This window comes from Argiope bruennichi, chromosome 4, assembly GCF_947563725.1.
Source record: "Argiope bruennichi chromosome 4, qqArgBrue1.1, whole genome shotgun sequence".
NCBI classification, from domain to species: Eukaryota; Metazoa; Arthropoda; class Arachnida; order Araneae; family Araneidae; genus Argiope; species Argiope bruennichi.
In genome coordinates, this window is record NC_079154.1 from 124,259,569 (window position 1) to 124,277,251 (window position 17,683).

The window sequence follows — 17,683 nt, forward strand, 5'->3', positions numbered from 1 at the left end:
TTGAATTGTTTAAAAAAAATTAAATATCAAAATTGCATTATTAAAAATAAATATAAATAACTTCTTCAAAGAAAAAAGATCAGGTAAATGATATCTAATTTGAAGAGAAAAAAAGCACTTTAAAAGATAATGCGTTTATTTAAATGAACGTTTGAATGAGAATACACAATGAAAAGTACTTGATAGTCAACTTTGTTATTTCCTTTCTTACATATTATTATTATTAAGATATTTAAGGACTATTTTTAATTCATGAAAGAGTATTACTTATTACTGAAAGAATATTGCTGTATTAATTACAGAGCTATTATTGAAAAAATACTCATTTCTTTTTTTAGATTGCCAGTAATAACCCAGTATCAAATAAAAGAATTAGCGAAGATATTTTGAGGAGCCAGTAGGAGAGGTCTCCTCGAAATTTTCTCGCATACTTCCTAATAAGGTGTTATTCTACCCCATCTTGAGGCATAATAATTGTAAACTTTCACGAAGGCTGTGACTACCACGGCTGCTCAGATTTTTATTTTCAGAAACCTGCATATGAACGTTTCATGTTTTTAAAGTGTAGTGAAGCAAACTGAGAACACATTTTTTTTTCTCTCCACAGAATGAAACCAAAATAAATCACACAAGTTTATTAATTAGGTCACATACTAAATTTAACTTATTTAAAATGTTGTATTTCAGAAATATCTAGTTTACATGCATACTAGTCTGTATTTTCTGTAGGCGGTTCAAGGTCACATTTTCTACCTCTTTACTGGTGCCAGTCAATCCAATAATTCTGAAAAGGATGGTACCGAATCCCTAAATGTACAATTTAAAATAAAACTGTAACAAAGCTTTTCACAAATTCCAATTAGATTTTAAGCTCGTCTTTTTAGATAGAGCAGATATAAATGTATCCAGAATTATACACAAACATAACATATACATAATAATCCAGAATTAATAACAAAATATCTAAAACCTTTAGATATTTTGCTGAATATCTAAATTTTCATTTGTCTATAAATATGAAAAACATCGAATTTCCTTTCAACTTTTTGCTAATTTTGAATGTTTTGTTTGCTCTTAATTCTCTGTAACCAAACTATCGTTTAGGTTTAGTTTAGTGTAATGAAGTTATAATTAAGTTTGGAGACATTTGAACACATGGAGACATTTTCTCAAAGTTGTGTCATGTAAACATTTGAAAGAGGTCGCATTCCTATAAGGAATCTATCAAACTGAAAGACGATTCAATGTTTTACAAAAGTGGAATTTGCTTTTGTTTCCATTTTAATTAATTTTAAAATTTCTGACTGTAACTACAAGAACCTATAAATTTATTACATACTTGGTGGAGAAAAAGAAATAAAATACAAACGTGATTTGAAAACAAACAAACAAACAAAAAGTGTTTTATGCAAACACGAAGAAAGCGTTTTCCTAATATATATTTTGAGAAAAAATTTATTATTGAGCTAGTTTATTTAACTGGATATCTAATTACATATAGACATATAATTCACAGTCATGAACGTGAATTCATTAAAAATGTGGTTAGTTTCAGATACAAAATTTCATAATAATCTCTTCACCAGAAGCCTTGTTGTTAATTTAGGAACATGTGTAAGAATAGGAAGGTTATGGGCTATCTCCTCTAGATGCGCAATAATAAGCAATAATATTATATAAAGTTATTATAGTGATGCATGTTTAAGTAACTCATTGAGTAGGATGATGGAGAGTTATGATGAAAAAACATAAATGAGGACCAGTTCCTCCAAAAAGGTCTTCCAAAAGACAACCCTATATTAAAGAAACAAACTACAGTGTAAAATTAGAGCAAAATGAGAATTTCTTTAAAAGTCTTTGTATTTGAAAATTCGTAATTATCATACATATCAGAAAATACAAAAAAATTTTCCCCAATTTTTTTCCCCTGTCAAATTGAAATGAAAATGAACTTTTTTTGAAGCATTCAGGTTTCCAAAACAAACAAATCAATTATCAACAACGTAATTCATAATTAAAAACGCCAAAAACGTCGGATATTAAAAAAAGCAGAAAAACAGAAAAACTCACATACACACACAAATTTTTTTTCTAAAATTCGCGATATTATCTTTTCAGGACCATTCGCAAAATAAAAACTAAATGTTAGAGAGGAAAATTAAAATTTGCGAAATTTAAGCTTATTAAACAAATTTACAAATCTATAATTATGTGTATGTAATTATTTCACAAATAATAGTAAAGAATAGATTTTTATAAGTAATATCTCTCAATAAAAATAGATCTACAGTTACCAAATGTGACAGGGATAAATTTTGGAAAGTTTGCATTTGCAATTAAAAAAAAAATTGACAAGATTTTTTTTTTCGAAATTTTAATAGATAGAAATAACCAAATTTTTTAAAACTATTTTCTGCGATATTTTCAGAACATATTATTGCATACAAATAAATTTTATCCCATTTCAGATTTTGAAAAAATTTGATGACAGTTTAATTATTGTGTAAATTAACTACCCCCCTAAATGTAATAACTTTTAAAAAGAATATTATGTAATGCATGGAGTTAATACGGCAATACATTTTGAACTATTTTAACTGTTACTTCAAATTAAATAATGTCATTTTCTTCCGTTGTTAAGGAATTTTGTTTCACTTTTCCTATTCTTTGGTAATATTATAATTCTTTTATATTTTTTTCTTGTTTCATTGAAGATTTTCTTAGAATCTGATACCAAATTCCTTTCTCTAACATATTAAATATATTCAATTCTATTCGATGATATATTTTCGATTCTTCGATTTTTATGTGCATATTTAACCTAAAATGCCATAGAGAAAATCACATTACACACGTAAATTGAGTCACTTGTTTAAATGCTGGACCCGACTGATGAATTTTCATGAGGAAACAGAAACACCACCACCTAAAGCAATTTGTAATTAGTTATTAGGTGAACATTCTTAGCGTGACTGTGATGCCATACACTATAATCAAAAGTATCTAGACTTTTTTTTCTTTGTTAAGATAATTTTTTGATCTATCCATAGTAATTATGGATCTATCCATAGGAAGTTCGATAATGAAAATAATATGCTTCCACAAGCATTTTACAAAGAAATTTCGATTTCGATGGGATTAAAGGGATTTATCAGAAATTGACGAAGAAAATGATTAGAGAGAACGAAGAGAATGAAGCAGATAAGAACTTAAATTAGTATCTTTATTTAGTACGTCCTAAGCAATACTTGCATTCACTTTCATAAAAACAGTTTTTATGTTTAGAAAAATATTAAGGCTTTATGAAAAAATGCCATAATTTGCCACATATAGATTTTTTGTAATATTTATTACAAGAAATTATTATTATTTAACCTATAATATTTATTACTTTTTATAGCAAACCCTACTTTTTGCATGAACATTCATAAATATTATTTACACAACTGGCCAAATCATTCATGTGAAAACATGCCACTAAGATTCACTTCTAAATCAAACCATCTAAATTCAAAATTAAATAAATAAAAAAAAGGAACGAATAAAAGCGAGATTAGACGATTCCAAGCAGTATTCAAAATTCTGCTTCTATTTTAAGAATGACCTTTGGAGACTCCACCGTCAGACGTAAACAGAGCAGCCGTGCTGTTCTACTATACTTAGTAGGGAGTGTACACAGACAGCGGTGTGTACTTAAAGTGTGAATATAAGGCTTCCCCGCTCCCACTTATTTAGTATTACCAGCTGTCGAAACTGGACGAGAAAATCCAGCCTTTTCCCCTGCAAGTGATTAAAAACAAAGCGCCTACGTTTCAGTCAACAAATAGACTGCCGCATGCGTTTCTTTGTTTCAGACTCAAAGCTGAGAAGTATTTGTGTGTCACAAGAAACACATTTTTACGTGAAGAAATTTTAAATAAGAATAAAAAAGTGAGTAGACCAGCAAATCTTAATTTAATAATAGAGAGAAATATATTTAATGGAATCATTTTTTTAAATTTTTTACTTAGTTTATCATGTTCTATATTTATTAAGATGGAACTTTTAAATGGTTTTTTTTTATTCACTTTTCATATTATAGAGTTCTAAAATTTTGTACAATTATTGGCTCCTGTGAACAATAGAATATCTTACTAATTGCGGACATTTTAATCCTTATTTAATGTAAAAATTCAGATAAAAACTAATTTCATGGTGGAGCCATCTAGAAATTAATTGGAAAAAATATTTATTTTTAGATCCACTATCTTTGTAAATATGAATTAAAAGACTGATAAATTACAAGACTAAAATATCATAAAAGACTATTAAGTAGAAAATAATTAAAATACTACGATTCTATGGATTGATTAGTATATATCGCATATTTTTATTGAAAACTAAGCAATATTATAAAAATAAATTAAGACATAAAGAATATCAATATCTCAAAAAAGGAAACTGATGACAATCTTTTGCATACATTTTTAATCCTATGTGTAGCTATTCTATTTTTAGAATTTATACATTCATCATATTAACCATCATCACCTGTTTTTGAAAGTACGTTTATTCAGTTAGACATCTAATTTTTGTTACTGAATGTTCGGTCTAAGAGTTCATTAAATCCTAAAGATAAAAAACTAGTTTACTAACTTTTTTCAAAGAACTAGTTTACTAAGTTTTTTTTACAGGAAACAAATTGAAATAGGATTTGATTTATTTTAGTTCTATTTTGTAATTATGTAAAGGTTATTTAAAGTAGAAACCCTTCATTCCGAACAGTACTCAGATAACAAGGAGGCATCCAGACCGACAGGCAATGATCAAATATCACATCACTCTAGCGGAATGATATTTGAAATTGACGGATTTAACTTGTATCAAGTCCACATGTACACCCTGTTTTCAGTTTAATATTCTATCTTATATATCTCTTACATTTAAATCCATTTCTAGCTACCAGATCCCTAAGAGTCCTGGTTAATATGCAGTCGGCCACAACAAATCCTGTCGATACTGCGTGGTGTCGATTCAGTGGTGGCGAGGTGGTCGACTATATACAAGAAGAATCCCCGGTTAATATGATGAACATATCTTATTTACATACCTTTTGTGAACAAATAATTTCTTTCGGATTTGTTGTTTATAGTAAAAATTATTTACAAAGCAAGACACTCGTATTTAATTTTAAAAAAATGTCTTGCTTACGCGTAACGTATCTGTGCAATTTTAATTTGTGAATCTTGAAAAGAAATAAAGAAAAGTCAAGCACCACATTTACAAAATGAGCTTTCAACTTTTATTTTTTTATATTTGAATAGGTTGAAGTATTTATCAAGATAAGTTTTGCGAACTTTTTACGCTCAGTTCCTTACTTTAATTACTTAAAGAATCCCATTTTTATATTGATATCCGAAGGAAATGAAAATGGCGGAGACAACAATGAAAACAAACTTTTCACCTGATTGAAAATTTCGTAACAGGACCCGATCACGCACAGTGTAATACGACTCTCCTGCGGCTAATACTTGATGCAAGGAGTTATTAACTTAAGTATGCAAACATTTCATTTTAGAAAATTCTTTTTGTCAATATAGTTTTATTTATCCTGTTGAATGAAAATTAATTTTGGAATCAATCCACATTATATAAATAGAGTTTAGGTGAAGTTATTTTAAGAGCTTAATATTATTTCTTTCCGCACATTTTAAATCAAAAAATTATTTCTGAAGAAACTATGGCAATAATTAATGACGTTAAAGTTGTAGAAAAGAAATTAAAATGAGACAAGTACAGGTTTTTCTTGATTTATGATGAGTTTTTACAATTCAAATTTATAATTATCAACACTATTTTCCTTAAATATACTTAAAATATAAAAATTGTACATCGCGCACAAAATTGAATTCATGAATGTGGAATTATGAATGCACTTTAATAAAAAAAAATTATGAATGCACTTACTTTAACATGTTATTCGAAACTATCTGCTATATTATAGTATTAATTTTACAGTTTATCTATCATTAATTATATTTTTGAACTAGCACTCAGTTTTACCATGGTGAAATCGTGTCTAAGATGGCGTTATATGACAAATGACGCTATTGTGAACATAAGAGTAGACAGAAAAAAGCTCTAATAATTAGTTATAAAAAATGTTTTTTTTGTGAAAAATCGCCTTTTTTCATGAAAGACACTTACATAGATAATTTTAAAAAGCAAAGATATTAAATGTAAATACATAAGTAAAAAAAAAAAGGCAAAAAGCGCCGAAGACCCGCAACACACGCTCCATTTATGTTGTTCTGACTACCATACCGTACTGCCCATTCTTCAAAGCGGAAGTTGAATTTACTTATTTTAATAGTTAGTTATTAAAGATTGTTTTGTGTGTGTGTGTGTAAAATCATGTTTGTTTACAGCAATGACACTTATATAGATAAATTAAAAAAGCGAAAACTTATCTAAATATAAAATTTGAACTGAATTTTTAAAACCATTTCTGAAATATACGATGCAAATAAATTTATATAAATAAAAGAATTTCTCGTTTAAAATTATCAGAAAATCTCTTCAAATATCTTCTGCATACAAACTTCAGAAAAGTTGCCATTACAGCCCAAAACATTCAAACTCTAGTCTTATCTCGCTTAAAACGCACTTACCATAATTAAGTGATTCCAATAAATAGCAGCAAAATGCAATAAATAAAAAGACTCTCTTAAGAGGCGGTGTTTTGCAGAAAAATTCACGTGAAGACTTGATTTCACATTTAAGCTGGCTTGAATCGCAGGTATCAATCTGTGTAATGCGCTTATTTTGCATGGAAAAAGGCCTTGACTGGATAGCGTTGTCGAACGCAACTCAGAGGAGTATGAACAATTATCTGTGAAACTTTAATGCACGATTTTGTGTCTTATGAGGCTAGAGATTGATAATAATGACATCATTGCGCTGGAGGAAAGAACATAACCAGAACTATCGAAGAGCTTTTGGACTTGCGTTCTATTTTGAAGCAGAAGGTTGATGATGAGATTTGGTCTGGAATGGCGGAAATAATACCGTCAACAGAGCAACAACCGTCCTGTGAAACAAGGAAAATGCTAAAAGCATCATGAACTTTTTCCTCATATGATGAGAAACGTCACTCTAATCAGGCACTAATGTTATATTTCATTTTCGTCACAGTTTGAAGCGTAGCTTTAGAACAAATGTCTTTAGACAACTTTCTTCTTCTAATAAACAATAAATATTATAATTATATAAATAAGTAATAAAAATATTCAAATTTATAATTATGAAATATAACCATAAATTTGAATATCTTTTTCGAATGGTTCCAAGTAAAATAAGTATCGAAAAAAAGAGAGAGAGAGAGAGAGAGAGAGAAAGAATCAATAATCAAAATCAAAAATCGAAAAAAAAAATTATATTCGTTATGTGAGTTTCCACTGCATTTAAAAAAAATTGAAAAATTGAAAAATAGTGCACGAAATGAAGATAATAAAACAGAAATAAAATTTCTATCAAAGTATCAATACTGAACTTGAAAAGTCTAAATATTAAACTTCTAACTGAAATAACAATCAAAATTTTAATGAATTCTGTAAAAAATTAATTAATGGTTGAAAATTTTGACTTACTGAATTGTATGAAAGCTAAAAAAATTCACATATTGGTTTTAAAATATAAATTAAACCAAACTGGATCAAAAGCAACAACACGAAAGATTTCTTTGACCCTAGTTTTCCTACATTTTATATCATGAAACGTATATCAAATAACAATGAAACTTCCCAATCAGCTTTTCATTTCATGTGCAAAAAGGTTTTTCAAGTGTCTTTATGTAGTGTGGGTGAGATGAAATCTATAAAAAAGCATTCTAATCTAGATACTTACTTCTTGAAGTTATTAAAACTTAAATTTCAAATAACTATTCCAATAATACTTAGAAAACATGCAATGGGAGTAATTTCATAAGGAGAATTATTGAATTAAACAATTAAACAGATTACGACAGATTTCCGACATGAAGGAGTGGCCCATCACTACATAAAGAGATGGCCAACTTCTGAACATAAAGCAATATTAACATCTTGTTCCTTCAAATTACTACCTTCTGTTAAGGCTGATTATAATAGTTGCTGAGGCAGAGAATGTACGGAATCTTTTCCGATATTGCCGACACCAACGTTTGGAACATTCAAAATTGCCTGCAACGAGGCACTTACAAGCACTCTGTGTTCAGAATTACACCATTAGAGAAGTATGCCGGATGTAAAAGTAAACTAATTTCATATTCTGGAATATGTAAAATGGAAAAAGATGTATCGCCAGGAAAATGAAGATATATTTCCTTTCTCGAAGATACGAAATTAGTCAAATATCAGATGCCTTCATCCTGGATCAGTTACATATGATATATGACAAAAAGACTATAACAAATTCTAATCAATGGAATTACTCGAATACTGATTCCAATAGTGACTGTTTCTTAATCATCTCTGTCTGAAACAAGAATTGAGAATTGAATTAAAAAATAGCACCCACATTTGTGGTTTCGCTAATACCGACTCCACAATCCTCAAATCTTATGATTCACAGGGTACTATTGGTTTTACAAAATTAGAGAAAAATAAGGAATGTAAAAAGCGTTCTAATCCAAAAATACAAGACAAAAAAGAAAAACCAGAAGATCTAAGTTTAAAATTGGACTTCTTCACACCCTACAAGCTCTACTTCAAAGCAGGTTGCTGAAACTTCGTTTCCCAAAAATAACTAATTACTAGCATGATTTTCAGTAATTTTTTGAGTCACATTCTATTAACTCAAATATAGAGGGCCATACTAACTGAAAATTTCTTCAACAAATGCACAGAATCATTTGAAATCGAGAAAAAAAATTTCATTATTATCCTCATGAAAGCAATCAATGAAATGCCTGCTGTTGTCTAATAACAATCACAATCCCGTCGGTCTTTACAAAACAGCTTTCAAATGAAGTCAAAAACATAGCTCCTTTTGATAAGGCAATTTTAAAACATTTTATAATGTTATTTTAAATATTCCTGTACATGAAAAATAACAGCAACTATGTAATGCTAAAAGCTGGAGATAACTTCATTTTCTTTTTCAAATAATATTTATATTTTTGTCACCAACTGACATGTTAACCCATCTTTCTCGTGGTTTTAGAACTTACCATTTTTAAAATTTAATTATAGAACAATCTTTTTTGAAAATGATTTTAGTTGGTTTGATATACCTTTCACCCATGTTAAAACTATTTTTCTTCTTTCATCATGAACACATTTTAAGAATTTAAAATTTTTAAATACAGCCGAATCTTTACTTTCGTTTGGCATAGTACACACATATTTAGCTCTTGCGCCATTAAGTCCCAAATACCTACTTACGACAACATAATTTAATTACTTAGCTTTTTATTTCCACCAAGATGTTAGAGGTCTCGACTCCATTAAGAAGAATCATACTAGTAGGTTTCTGCATAAAAGTAAGCCAAACTATTAAATTAAGCTATAAAAGCAAAGAAGTAAAGCTGTTAAAATAGTTTACATGATTGTGACAGCGGTTTTTATGACAATCACATCTTGTTGCTTAAAACTATTTTACAATCATAAGCATCGATTTATGCTACAAAATATATTTGAAACTAAACACATTCATCATCACGGCGAATCAGCCAACCGCCAAAGGCAGCCAGTAGAAAGTATAAATGAATTGTAGGAAATATAATGGATATATAATAGAAATATAATGGATATAATTATTCAGCCATTAGATGGCTCTTTCTTCCTCTCTCCATTATTTTTCAAGCATTTTAGAGATCGATAAGAATAAGACATGGTGGATATCAGAGGCAATTATTTGGATTAACAAAAAATGGCTATTAATTCATTAAACTATGTATAATTATAAATAATTTCTTTCAATCTCTATTTAAAATACAAAGTTTTAGTCTATGTAAACGTACTCATACCTGACATATAAATATTTGTAATGCACAGAACAACCACCCAACTCATTGAACAGGTTGGATTACAGATCAGTTGAAAGAGTGGATTTCTCACCTGTGGCTAGGAGTGCAGTGCAACCGAATGCCGACGCCTCTTTTCTGCAGGGTTATGCCATTATTGAGGGCATTGAGGAGGAGTTGGGTGCAGGTTCCGGACAGGATGCTAGAGGGTCCGTCGATTCGAGGAGTCTCCCCGTTTGAGTCCAGGGGCAGCGCGTGCACCACGAGGGTGTCGATCACCTTGTTGATGAGCAACAGTCCTGAATATTGCAGGGACTGGCCCGCGCGCAGGCAGCCAACGGCTACTCGCAGAAGAAGGCAGAGGGCGTGGGTTTGATGGGTGGCCTTGAAGTTCTGGTATGTTGTCTACAAAAGAAAAATCATTTACAGCTTGATTCTCACTATGCAAGTTTTATTTATTATGTCGATGCATCATATCATCAGTGCAATGTATCTTTATCATAGATTTGTTGTTAAGTTACCTAAAATCTTTGTATTGGGTTATTTAAGAAAAATACAAGCCTTAAATGTTTAGCACTTAATCGACAAGTATTGATCTTTAAGATAGAGTTCACTAAGGTTTAAAGTCAATTTATAACGATTAATACGAGTGCTGAAGTGAAACAGACTCGTATTAATCGTTAGACTGTGAACAATTGACCCCTCAAATTGTTCACAGTCTTTTAAAATGAGTTACTGAGGTTATAAAAGAGGGAAATTAATCATATGGAAATGTTATTTCATATTTTTTGCACTGTGATCTCTTGAAATAACAGCTCTGAGTTTAATTCATTTCCTTGTCTTCATATGATAGTATTAAAATACCAGTTGGGTAGATTGTTTGACAAGCCACCAGGAATCGTCAAGCTCGAAATTTTCAGTAAAACAAGAATTATCTCTCAACAACTGGTAAATAGCACCAAATCCTCAAAGTCTTATTCTCAAATTCAAAAAATAAGAATTCAGTGATGGAAAAATGCCATTAAAATAAAATTGATTCATATAGTCTTATCTCCCGCAGAGATTCCAGCAATTTAAAATTATCAATTTCCATGTAAAATGAATAAGTTAAAATATTTTCATTTTTTAACCCTTAGCTCCTCTTGGGCATCATTCAAGAAGGTGCATCATTTTGTCTCTTTATTTATTTATTTTTCAATTTTGATTGTTAAAAATGCCTACAGAATGGTGAAAAGACGTAGATTAATTTTTCAGGGAAATTCAAATTAAAACAATTATATATTAATTTTTTTTTGGAACAATAAACAAGTTCTTGTATTAAGTGCATGGTTATGCATTTAACTACTTTTCAGAGTTCAAAGAGTTAAGATTAAAATCGGGACGAAAAATTTTATCTTCAGAATGATATTATGCATCACATCTAAAGAAGCATGAACTTCATTGAAAACTTATATGGGTTTCAAAAACATGTGTATTTATCAACATTTAGGAAGAAGAGAAGGGATTTAACCTTCAGCAGCTGTTCCAGAAAGACTGCCGTCGGTTTGTGGAGCCTCTGTCCGCTGACGTTATCTGTGAGTTCAATGATGGCGGGGAGATGAAAATGAAAATTCGTCAGCAACGGCAGAAGGCATTCATCATTGCTCGCCATCTTGGTCAGTACGTAAAGATTTACTTCAGCTCGCGAGACGCGCGTTTCAGAAGGTTCACCTGCGAATAAAAAAAGGATTTACTATACAATAAATGATTTTTTATTGGGGTCACTCAAATGAATATTAAGACAATTCAAGAATTTATTTTTAAAGTGACTGATAAGTTCAATTTTTTTTTATAACGAAAAAAGAGTTATCAAGAAAGTCTCTTGAAATTGAAAAGTTCTGAAAATATTTTTACATATTTGTATAGTTTACGATAAGAAAAAGAGTTTCACACATGGCTCTATAACTTTTCCGTACGGGACATTTCCATACCAATCATAAAACTGTCAATCATTGATTTTGTTTATAAGCCGGTTGTCCCTTTATTGGGGAAGAATAAATATAGCTATCTGTTATAGAGCTTGTTGGATTTTTCATCGTACACCAGCTGGATGGATTTTCCCGTAATAATATATTCCATAACATTCACTACGAATTTTGTGAAAAGTCCAGAATTATATATTAATCATAAGACAGTGTAACCCTGCTATTACTATTGAGCTATAAAAGTATTATAATAACGAAAACGTTTATTAATTTAAGTAGCTATTTTCTTAGATGGTGAATTACATTTTAAAAAATTCTTTGTAAGGAATTATTCTCTGAAATATACAAATGCCTGAAAGATATGAATACATATCAATAGATTAAAGTATTCTTTTGCAATGTTAAAAGCGCAAAATGGCACTTACGTTAATCTGAGGAAAGCGCAATCTTATGATATGGGATAAGAGAGTATTTTGTTATATTATTGAAGTATTAGGATGTGCAATTCGTCAGTTAACCCTTTCTAGGGCCGTGGGAAGTATGCTTCCCACCAAATTTATCAATCTTTGTATGAAATTATGTAGGTTGGCATCAATTCTGACAAATTCTTTTAAAAAGACAGAAACTTAGATGCTTCAGTTCTTTATCTCACACAAAATGATGTGTCTTGATTTGTTACTTAATTATTAATTAACCAAATTAATTAATGAATCAAATTAAATTTATCTAATAAGCTAAATGAATCCATTTCCCTATTCTAATTTCAAGCCTAAAAATATTTTAACATAATATGACTAGAAAAAAATGGCCCTTTAAAGGGTTAACAAGTGTTTAATTTTCAAAATTTTACAAGGCTGAACATAAAATTATTACTCCTTAAGTAATAAAAAATATTTATTAGATTTTTGAATTTAAACAAATGTAAAAAGAATTCAAAACTATTCATTGTTGATTTATTAAAAACCTCAACTACGGTCCAACCTTTATTTAATAAATTCATTAGGTCAGAAAATTCTATTCGTTAGATCTTGGATTATTCATAACATTGGATTAAAAAAAAATTCTGCCCTTATCTAATGAAACACTCCTAATAAGTAATTACATAAAAATATCCAAAATTAGATTCCATAATTGTATATTTATCCATACCACTTTTTATTCAGCAGCTAAAACTAAAGGAAATTACGCTTTAGTTAATTTGACATTTTAAATTATGTACAGAATTGACCATTTTCTTGATTCCTGACTCCGGAAAAGCTCTTTTGTCTAAATTAGAGATAAAAGGAAATATTGCATCATTTACATCCTGCTGTATTAGTTATATTTCACAGCTCCCAACCAAGTAAAGCATTCGGTTAAGTAACAGTATTAGTGCGAATTTAATTTCTATTTCTACATCATAATCGCTATTTATTGGTTCTGATAAATCGGGAATTCCATTAACTTTAATTTCACATATGGACAGTCCGTCATCATATGAAAACTTTAAAGACTATCCCAGTAACAATTTCTTTCCATATAAATTCTGTTGAAGGGTCAAATGGAAAAATGACTTTATCTTTTTCATCACTTTCCACTGGGAAATCTGGAAATTCCGCTTTCTAATAGCATTTTTCAATTGTATGTTTAGAAACTTGTTTAAGATGCTTTCACAAAATACAGAGTATCTAAAACATTGGCTTTGCATCTTTTCAAATGTTTCATCCGAAGATGCTATCATTTGTCTCATAAGCAACTTTTTGTAACTTATCTGATCATTTTATGTCTACTTCCAAAAGAAAAACCATCGACCACACTGCAAAATTGTTCTGATTATTCTCTGGAATAGTAAATGTTAAAAGCGCCATTGCTGCATTATACGTATTTCGAAATAATGTGATGCGTCTTCTTTAAACAAATAAATAAATGTCCCCTCCATCCCACTACTCCAAAAAAATCCTGGAAAATTTCGGATCGTTGCCTTTTTAAGCAAAATAAATTGAATGACAAATATAAAAAGGCAGACTTTTTGTGATCAAAGCAAATTATATTATCCCTGTTTATATTAGAATCTTCAATGTATTTCATTATATATTCGCATTTTCTAATGCTTGACCATACGAGACTGATACCTCAAAAGGAGCACAAAGAGTACGAAGTTGAAACGTTGACATGCAAGTAAGTAGGTTCTCGTTCTTCGTGGAGATGCAGAAACAAGCGCATGATTGTGTAGGCCACATTTCAAAAGACGCAGAGAGTTAGTATATGGGTTGGTGATGCTTATTTTGTAATTGATCATAGTTCATGTTTTATAAAATCGTAAACATTGTTATTTAGAACTTGAATGCTTGAATTAACATATATGGTTGTGCATTGCTGAAGGTCCTTACACACGCCCTTAACCCGTTTGGAAGGTCCTTACGACACAGGTCCTTATAAACTAAACATAACTTTCTTTTTCTAAGAGGACATATTTGTCATTCATATATTACAGGTATTTATGCAGAAAATGTGCAAAAAAAACAGGAAAATGAATAAATAGAAAAAAAAAAATTCGAAAAGAAATAAAATTCTTACTTGGTGTTCTAGTTCTACCTTTGGACTTAGTACTACTGCAACGTCTTTGATCCGTGCAATCTAACTGAAATTAAAGTTAGCTTAGTACAAAGCAAATTAAAATAACAAATACAAAAATTCTTGAAATTTATGTAGAATAAAAATAAGAGTGTAATATATAATATTTAGCCAATTATAAATTGCCTCTTCCAAAGGTAAAAAGAAGCATTTCAAAGTAATTTAGTTAGATTAACCCGTTTGGAAGTAACATTAGGGTTATTTTGAGACAGATCTCGTAATTTCGCATCTCATTTAAATGACCAGGATTTATAGTACATTAGACCCACATGTATGAAGAATATTGAATAGAATGGAGTTTTGACCTTGGAGGTCTTTGGCCCCGAGATTGGCATTCTTGCCACTAGATCACCACGTCTGGCAAGTTAGAGTAATAAAACAGATGTAAGAAAAAGTACTTGATTCATCTGAGAGAATTTACACAGCACTAATATAAAGATGTATAAATTAGTACTTCACAACAAGACGAATACTTTTTATAATCAGATCTTACAATCCTAATCGATCATTTGATCAAGTATCAGATGAATTTTATTATATTTTATTTTATTATTATTATTATTATAAAATAATAAAAGAAAATCGTATAAATTCATCTAATTCTCTCATCATTTTATTAAATGAACATTGCAATAAGGAGCAAAATGATTCTAAGCAATTTTATTTTCTATGAATAGATATTGAAACTAGAGGGAAATTAGCAATTGGTATTTGATAATTCAAAATAAAAATAAAACAGAACAGACATTTAAAATAATTTGAGTTGATTATAAAATGTTGTATGAAAGAAGCATTATTAATAAGTGGAATTACTCTGATCGTTAAAATAATTTTACTAAAAATTTAATATTAATTTAATAATTTACTATTAAAAACACAGTAAAAGAAGACATAAAAATACTACACCGTCTTTTATACATTACACAGGTATCAAGTAATTGCTTATTGTAGTGTTTTGGATGTTTGTTATCTGTGCTTCTGTTGCATACTGAATTAGTGATATATTTCTAATCTGCATGACTATAAATATATATTTCGATAGTTTCATTCTATATATTGTAGTTTCATTTTGATAGCAGGTTCAAATTTATTTACCTAAAATGACATAAGCAAAACTCAGTAAAAAAATTAAGCATACTTAAGCTATTACAACAATGATTTCCAATTAAATGATCTATCTGAAACGACTAACTCTTTTTATAGAAAATGAAACATATTTTTAACTCTTAATTTGTTCCTAAGTTTACATGCAATTCAAATATCTTAAAAATATTCTGTCTCCAGATTCTATATATATACTACTACTTCATATAATATTATGCATGGTGATTTAGTTAGTGTTATTACAAATTAGCTAACATTAAAATAAAAGGTTAGTACATATATAACTATATTCACCTTATTGTTACTACACCAGATAACTGACAACATCTTTCTCAATTTTGAATTACTGAGAAGTTTAAATGGCTGCGACTAAAAGAATACTACCACATCAAAATGTAGCTAAATTTGTATACATTAAAAATACACAAAAATTGGTTTGAATGAATTGATAAAATTATTAAAAATTAATAGAAGACAAGTAAAAAGGATTTTATCGATTCAATTGCTAATTTTCAGAGGCATTTTAAATGTTGCATATTGATAAAAAAATACTATAGGCAATAAATGTATTTTAATTTTTTTTATTTAAAAGTGATAAATTATTAATTAATATTTTAGAATGCGTCCTCATACTTTCAATGGCAGTCTATAATTGCTACTATGAATTATAGTGCATGAGTCGAAGTATTGATCATTATGATCGTTGAAGTGCATGACCGCGAATAATGATGGTTTATTGTACGTAAAAATATTCTATTTAGAGGGTTAGCAATGATGCATATGAAACTAAAATCTTTAGCACAATAAGTTTCTTAATATGACTGGATTCTGAAGATCTATTTTATTTCGAATTCATTGATTTATAGAACACACAAATGATTCAAAATATTCTAAATTCAATGATAAAAATATTCTTGAAAACAAAATGTTTATGGTGGATTTTACATAGGTAATTTCGCAGAAATGTCTAATAGCATGATGCCAGAAAATTTCGATCCAAATCATATTACTTATATATAAATAAAATAAAATATTTTATAAAATTGTATATAAAATTCTTTATATATAATTACTTATATATAAAGCAAGTAAAAGAAATGAGATTAAATACCTTAAAGGAAAAACTACGAAGCAGGACTACACATTTTGTATTTGAAATGCTTGAGATTTCGATATGGCCATTCATTATAAGAATTCAGAATGACTATGAAGTAATTTACGATTATAGAAGGGGTGGCGCAGGATTTTTCTAAAGTGAAAATATATGAACAAACTTTTAATAATTTTTCAGTTTTGATATTCAATCGAAAGTACTCTGCTCTTCTTAGCACTTTTAATTTGAAATTTATGCATTTCTTTCAAATAAAGACTCTTTACATGATATTTACTAACGATAGTATCGGTTGACTAATTCGGTCATCGTAGTTTACTATAATTTTCCCAGTCATATGCGGATGTACATAATATATGTTTCCAACTGATGAAAATATTTTTTCAGAGAATTAAAAGTTGTCAAATACAATTAAAAGAATATAGGCAAAATAAATTTCTTGCAACAAAGTTGTTAACTTAATGTTTATTAAAAGTACAAAGAAGTTGTCACTTGTTATCACTAATCTTATAAAAACAGACTTTTGAAATCACGAAATAAAAACTAATTTTTCACTCAAAGTGCTTAATTGAAACATTTATTACTTAATATTACTCAGAAGAATTTTTTTTTGTTCAACTTACATGTTATCTTCATGCTTTTGATTACAATATTTGTTCGTTCACTTCGTAACTTTTATGAAATCATTAAAAGAGTTTATCATCTTATTGGATGCACCGATCGCACATTTGGGTTTCAATTCCACAAAATAATTTTTATGTTCATGGTTTAAATATGATCGTGGTTCAAACGTCCTTACAGTGGTGTACTTCACTTGTATTTCATTACTTTTATCAAATAAGTGTGGTTTAACTTAATGATATTTCTTCATACTGATTTATTTCGCATACAGAACTTCTCTGATATGGT

The 17,683-nt window shown here is 29.1% G+C and overlaps 1 protein-coding gene across 2 annotated transcripts in view; it reads right to left on the reverse strand.

Moving 5' to 3' along the window:
• Nucleotides 1-17,683, reverse strand: part of LOC129965402 (1-phosphatidylinositol 4,5-bisphosphate phosphodiesterase epsilon-1-like) — a 365,955-nt gene that overhangs the window by 158,653 nt on the left and 189,619 nt on the right. For both annotated transcript variants that reach the window (XM_056079248.1, XM_056079249.1), the window contains exons 4-6: nt 14,503-14,566; nt 11,493-11,692; nt 10,077-10,387 (exon numbers count right to left, since the gene is read on the reverse strand). In XM_056079248.1, coding sequence (XP_055935223.1) covers nt 10,077-10,387; nt 11,493-11,692; nt 14,503-14,566 — 575 coding nt within the window. The remainder of the gene's footprint in view (nt 1-10,076; nt 10,388-11,492; nt 11,693-14,502; nt 14,567-17,683) is intronic.